The 7,206-nt window shown below is 46.1% G+C and overlaps 1 protein-coding gene across 2 annotated transcripts; it reads right to left on the reverse strand.

The window, feature by feature from the left end:
• Positions 1-4,824: 4,824 nt before the first annotated feature.
• Positions 4,825-6,961, reverse strand: LOC124412003 (protein FAM185A-like). Of its 2 annotated transcripts, none has more exons than XM_046891638.1 (4): positions 6,172-6,961; positions 5,588-5,793; positions 5,282-5,465; positions 4,825-5,200 (listed from the first exon to the last, which is right to left on the reverse strand). In XM_046891638.1, the coding sequence occupies exons 1-4, from the start codon at positions 6,569-6,571 to the stop codon at positions 4,884-4,886; spliced, it is 1,107 nt and encodes a 368-aa protein (XP_046747594.1). In that variant the 5' UTR covers positions 6,572-6,961; the 3' UTR covers positions 4,825-4,883. The 2 variants fall into 2 exon arrangements, with proteins under 2 accessions (XP_046747594.1, XP_046747593.1); XM_046891637.1 differs by having other exon boundaries at positions 4,825-5,209.
• Positions 6,962-7,206: the final 245 nt, after the last annotated feature.

The raw sequence follows: 7,206 nt of genomic DNA on the forward strand, positions 1-7,206 counted from the left end.
CAATTTCACGAGTCGCTCAATATTTCCAAAATATTTAGAGGCCCCCCGTTGGTGGTCCTCGGCTCTGGGGTGTCGGGCAGGAGCGTTGCTAATCGCCGCTACTCGTTCAAGTGCTCCTTTCTCCTGCCGCCCAATCTGCAGAAGTCCTTGGCCGAGTTTCCGCTTAGCGCGGGATGCAAGAAAAAGCGAAGGAAGGAGGGAAGATGACTCTGTACTGCATCGAGTACAACAATATACCTGTAATACGTAGCTCATGAGCGTGGAAGCTAGGAACGCGAAAAGGTGACGAAGTAGAAGGCGAGGTTATACGCCAAGGAAAGTTTTATTGACCCGGCATAAATAATAATTTCCTTCGGCGCGGAGGGCTTATATACACCTCCGAGCTCGAAACTCACCCTCCCTCATCCTCCCACCCTCCGCATCCTCGGCGTCGCTCCCGCGGAGACGATAATATCAGCGATGAGAGCCGCCATATTGGACGATGGGATGCTCGTTCCAATTGTAGGGGGCGGGTTGCTGAGCGAGTGATAAGGGATTCCCCGCCATCTTTCCTATTACATGCGCGCGCCGCGCCGCAGCGAAACCGGGCTGCTCACTTACTCCGGTTATGTCTATCCCCCCTCCCCCCCCCCCCCCCCATCATCCCCCCTGCATCCACCATCCTACCTACTCGCGATCCTCCGGGGCCAATTAACTAGTATCGCAGGAGTTCTGGACTCGTTTCGATCCGCCGCCGCCCCCCCCCCCCCCCCCCCCCTAACAACCCCGAGCATCTCTTCCGTAGAATGGTAGAATACGTGTAGTGCGAAGTTGTGTGCAGGTCACGCTAGTCGTGGGATTGCGGAGATGTGTTATTTCAGCGTAGGGCTGGGCTAACTCTACGCGGACGTGCAGCCGCGGGTCGCAGGTGCCGGCGTTCAGAGCCAATTATGCGGACGGCCAACGTCGGCGTCGGCGATGCTCTCTCGCAAATCCCCGGGAGTTTAACTTGTCCGCGCTATAACGGATTAACGGCTGCCATCCATCCGACCCGAGGTGGGTAATTGCTTCCTACCCTTAATTAAATACCATTAATTTCATTCGATAACTTCGACTCGGTGTATATGTATTCACTTACGCATCTGGATACGTTTACATAGCCCGCGCCTGTGCATGTATAGACATATAATGTAGCAGCGACGAACCGGCTTGCTTGCCTCTAAGATAGAAAATTGCTTCGTCTATTTCGTATCTACGCGCTTCATCGCTTCGCTCTGTACTTATACGTATATCGTGCCAGTATATAGTATGTGCCACTCGCACCGAGACAACGGGTACTTCATCACACACACCCATGGAAGATACTACCCTGACACAGCGACGTAGCGAAAACTAAAAGAGATATATCCTTATCTTACCTATTATCGAAAACTCGGGCGCTGCAGCTCTCTCCCCATTCCTACCCATCCGCGAATTCGATCTTGTAATGCGGCATTTCCTAGATAGCATGTATAATATGCCTACGTATGGGTATGAGTGTACTCATTTAGTTACTTTCAGTATAATACTTATATTTCCTCTCTTTTCCTTCTTTTTGATGTTTCCAGAGAGATACCAACCTGTTATGTATCTAGTAGATCTATAGAGCTACACGCTGCACTTGTTATGGGTATATCAAAGTCACGATTGTACAATTTTCTTGCCTAAGGCTTAATTTTCCGCACTACGGAAGAGATCAGTGATACCATGAATGTTTGTGTAGAACGATCGAGATTACGTACGTCACAATCCTCAGCTAATTGAAAACTTAAACAGTAGAATATAAAATTCAGAACTGAGAAATTCTGCAATACATATGTATTACAGACAATACAGCCAGGTAACAGTTGGGCACCAGAAAATTATGTCCAATATAATTTAAGATTCGATGCTAAGTGTATAATACGCTCGTTAATTCTCCTCGAGGCACAGCTTGCGGACATTGGTGACAGCGTAATCCCTAAAAGGCAATTACTTTTCATCACCTTTGATGACATAATAAAAAAGTATTGGTATCGCTGGAAAATAACTTTTGTCTAATTTCAACGAATCTTCACATTTTCGAACCTCTATAATCCGACAGCAAATTTTTAGAAAAATGTTGATCTGTTCCGAGAAACTCCGGCGATGGTGTCGGAAACGGTTCGATGAAAAATTATCAAGTCCCGTTTACGACCGTTTTCTAGATCATAGCGGAAGTTTATCAAGCAGACGGACAGACTCTTCCCTATTCACGGCGAAAACAGCATTTCCGGCTTGTTTTTATTATGTTTAAAATATAACGTTCCTAACAAAGTAAATTATAGAGTAGTCTTCCTCGATGAGTGGAACAACAGTTCGACCCATCTTTCCGCATATATACCGCGTTCTATGTAAACGTTATGCATCTTTCGGTGTGCGGTGATATGCGCCGAGGACAGTCCGCTACAGCCGACCTGCTCGCATCCTCTTGCCGGCATCAGCTAAAGCTTTACCTTGGTGGAGCCGCGTGGTGTAGAGAATGGGGGCTGGTATCTGCAGGGGTCCCATTGTGGCCGGATGCCATTTAGCCGCGGCTACGACAGCGGTTGCTACCGCGTGGGTGTTCAATAGAACGGCGAGCGATTAAACGACCCGGGGGACGATTTTGGGACACGCGCGGGGTTCCACCCTGCCGACATTCAACGGCGCTCACTCTTGCGGCTAATTCACACTCTTATTTATTTAATTGCACCGAGGTTAGCACGACCACACCTGGACTGCCTCGTCAGCTCACCATTCCCAACTTAATCCGAACGTTCATACACGTGCCCGTGCATGTATATACATATAAGGAATCCACACGCGCAGTGTCAGGTTCCACTATACGTATGCGACATGTGCTTCAGTCGTATTTTCATATTCGCATATAATAAAGTAGTAACTGGCGCGTATGTCATCAAAGGATTACTCGTATATCTTCGCTGTTTTTTCATTCACTTTTTACCTTCAGCCATGCCTCTGCATCGACACTCGATCAGCCTGAATATGTAGTGTTCTTGTGCGCGCGTGTGTACGTCGCTACGAGAGTGGGTGCACCCTCGTTGCCGTGTGTTGACGGGGGTGAGTGGGGGGGGCAGTACGACCGGGGCGAGTATAATCAAATTTAAAATTCCCAGCGCGGACGAGAGTTGGCGCGTCGTCCAATGAAAGAGTAAACCGACGAATGTAATCAAATCGGATCCCGCGCGTTGTCACATGACTCCGAATAAGCGCCGCTGGCCCGGAGCCCCGCGGTCCTCGTCCTCCGTCGATCGAATCGGCCCGCGAGATTTCCCCAGGGTGGAAATGAAAGCCTCCGAGACGCCCCCTCCGTGTCTCCGCCTCCCCCGCCTCCCCCGCCTCCCCCGCCTCCGCATCTTCCTTCTCAGAGTCGCAAAATTCAACGCCCGGATTCGACAGCCGTCATCAAAAGTTACAAAACAAGGGTACCTCTTAGAACTCCTTTTCAACGATACCGAAATTCCTCTCTGAGTCCGACGTCCTTCACTTCTCACAACCCTTTCTTATAAACTACACTCCCAAGAATATTACAGCTTAATCATTTGTTTCCAAATTTCATTACCTGCATTGCATTCATATTGTTTCTTGAAACAACTGATATAACTTCACAGCAGCCTGCATGGTGCACGAATTTCTGTAATTGCAATCCAATTCGGATTATCGGTTTGGATTGGGCGACAACATTCTGAATGGAGATATCGCGGTGCTAGTACCAAAAAAAGTACTCATACTTATTTTACGTGCTTTTGGTTTTATAAAGAGCTATTTAAAGCCAAAGGACGTATATTTACGTTTAAAGCCAAAAGGGTGTGTACATTTTTTATTCAACATTTAGCTTGAAAATGAGCCTATACGGAACGATTGGCGCTGAAAAAAAATCAGACACCCTTTTAGCTTTAGATCTCTCTCTAAAGCCAAAAGGGCGTGTAGATAAGTATTGGGATTGTGACTTTGCAATGCGTCATCTGGTGGAAAAAAAAACAAACTAATGTAACCAGGCTGACAGCGGACCGTTAACCGTGTTTTTTTCGCGTGTGGATAGTAGAATAGGTATATTATTGATTATGTTTCATCATTTTATGTGACATGGGTAATTTGAAAACCCAAGAATTACCATTTGTCTCCAATAAAATGAAAAACTTAGGTTATGTGATGTTGTATGATAAAATGGCGCCGACAACCAGTCTCTGATGTCTTCAGGACATTTTCCAATAAGCCCTTTTGGCATTAGCATCGCGATATAAGCTGTCGATACACCGCACACACAGGCGAGTGTTTAATAGCACGTTACTTAAGTACGTGCTCGGCCGTTGGTGTCGCTAGGCCCTGGGCCGATTGACGCGGGATAAAGCGCCTGCTGACATCTCGTGAGCGTTTTGAAATTCGAACGGCTTCCCGGCTCCCGACTGTTGGGTAGCAGAATATCAGATTCCCGCTCGAGCTTTAGTTGAATCCGTTTGGATGTATTTACCCATGCAGTATGTGTTACCGACTTGAGAAATAGGTTAAAAGAATAGACATCGGACAAAAAATTTTCCAAACAGAAATATTTTTATTCAACAGTCGCATCGGAATTATAAAGATTCTCGCTTATATATCGGCGTTAACAAGACACAAGGTAGGTATCGTACATACGTATGCACCATTTGTAATGGCACACAATCAATCTACGATGTTGATTATTTTTATTCACTTACATATATTTATATATAAATATATATATATGAAAAATTTGATATAAAAATATAAATGAAAATAATAATAAAAAAAAAAAAAAAATTTCAGTTCCATTACTATTATGCTTCGACGTATAGTCCTCCTTTGTTCTCAGGAGGAAAGTAGGCCTAGCGCAGGAACCTCCCAAGGTTCAAGGTGTCTGCCCAGCTCGCCTTACTTACCTTGATACTCTTGTCCGACATTACATCGAGAGAGGTATCTCCCTTGAAAGTTTTGAACCGCTGAACGTTACGCGTGTGTTCTTCCATGCCGTTTATACTACCGTCAATATCGAGTCGGCCAGCCTTCAGGTTCAACTGTATGTCATTTTGCTCGGGTACTACAAGGTCGACATCGCCCGATGAGGATATACTGGAATTAGCTGATAAACGAACAACGCGTACCCTGGAGGGTCCTGTATTCAACTTCGCGTCCAAGGAACCGTCCAGACAAACTGTAAAAGTTGAAAATAGATCACATTGGGGTGAGAACCCGCTTGAATAAATCATCTACTGCGATAACTTACGTATATTCAATCCTCCGTTTCCTGGTATGTCGATGGTAGAGTCCATGTGAAGGTTGTTCAGGGTGAGATTACCATTCTCCGTGGTAAAATGTGAATTGGTACAGTAACTGCTGCCGATATCTACATCCCCGTTTTCCGTGGAAACCTTCAAATCCGTGCCCAAAAACTTATCGGCACGAACTGTCTGTAATGGAAAAAAGAAAAACCAAAAGAAAAACCAACAGAGGATAAAAAAGTAGCGCAGAAAGAAAACAAAAGGAAAAATAAAACCCAGCTATATCACGCAAGAGATGGGTGAAATCTCACCCCTCCATCGACAGTGTTGATTTCAATATTCCCTTGAAGAGTGCGACGTAGGGTAACAGAGCCGCCGTCGTCAGACGACAATATCATTTGACTCGCCTGCAGCTTCTCTCCGGTTATATTACCCGCCGCGGTTCTCACTATGATTGAATCCGAAACCATACCAGAGACATCGACGCTGCTCACGCCGGCTGCCCGGACGTCGATATCTGAAAAAAGTGAAGCACAAGCCGTGGTATGTATTTTCAGCTGATTTAGAACCATCTACAGAATTATGCTTCATGGCTCTCGTGAAATGAATAGAAATTTTCGGTAAAACCCAACGCAAAATGGAATTATTAAACCGCAGTACCAAACCATGCATAGAAGTACTTCTAGAGTAATTATACCTCGTTTATGCAGAGCTCAGTTTATAGACACTGAAACTGGGCTAAGACGAAGGATTGTAATGTATCCCTTGCATCTTCATACTTGAAAAAGTTTGAAACTCTGATCTCACAATTATTAGCCTCAGCATTACGTGATCTAAACAATTTTTACCTAATTCATAACGTTTGTAATACAAAACAAAATTCATTATTGCTTACCAAACCTGATCGGCGACTCTATAAGGCATTTGGCGTTGGCGGGAATGGGCATATCTCCTTTGACTTCCCATACTTCGCGGTCATTTACTTCAACGGAGACAAGACTAGAGGGCCGGTTCTCCACGGCAGCATCTTCGATGACAAGGACACGGACGAGGAGGGTATTCATATCGGGATACCTTTCGAAGTCGGTAGGTCGAATCTCGACGTCGCAAGGTACCTCGACGACCACCTTACCAAAGGGATTAACATTCTTTGCCACCTCCTGGAGAACGACCGCTCGCCGATTCTCATGCTCGGCGGAACCTCCGAAGCATCGGCTACCCGCCGGAATATTCGCGTACAGTTTTTGGTTCAGGCGAAGATACGATAGGAAAAATCGGCCGCACGCCGTGTTCATTCTGACACCTCCGCTGACCGAGACTCGGGGAACCTAACCTAACCTAATGTAACTAACTTAACCTAATCTAACTTTAGCTACGTTTATCTAACCCAGCCTACCCATTCGCACCCCCTTGGAGATATTTAGCTGGCTTCGGCGTCGTGGGAAACAGCGATTATTAGAACCTCCTCGAAAGGGGAGAAGAACAGGTTAAGTCGTCTTCAGGGACCCGACGGCCAAATTTGACTGGCCGTCCAGCTGAGGATGTATAATTACGGTACCAGCTACACGCAACGAAGACCGGCTGATGGGTCTCGGGTTCTACTTTTTAGTACGGTGACCCTAGCAACTCTTCAGGATTAGTTGTGCGATTGGGATTCTTCAGAAAAACCTACTTCGGCGATGCGTTCAAGCGTCAGCCTCGCCCAACTCACCGCGTGACTAACAATAACTTGTAACTGCGTTGCAAGTTGCAACGCACGTATTTACATACCTGATGAGAGGCGTCGCTATGCCGACTCTTATGTCAAAGTTTTCATTAACAGATAATGCAAGGGAGTAGGAAGCGTGGATAAAAATCAGCCAATCGAAACGCTCTCTGCTCGAGCTAAGCCCATTTCGAATGGGTGGCATATCTTTCGTGAGCCGTCGTC

Source organism: Diprion similis, chromosome 10, assembly GCF_021155765.1.
Source record: "Diprion similis isolate iyDipSimi1 chromosome 10, iyDipSimi1.1, whole genome shotgun sequence".
NCBI classification, from domain to species: Eukaryota; Metazoa; Arthropoda; class Insecta; order Hymenoptera; family Diprionidae; genus Diprion; species Diprion similis.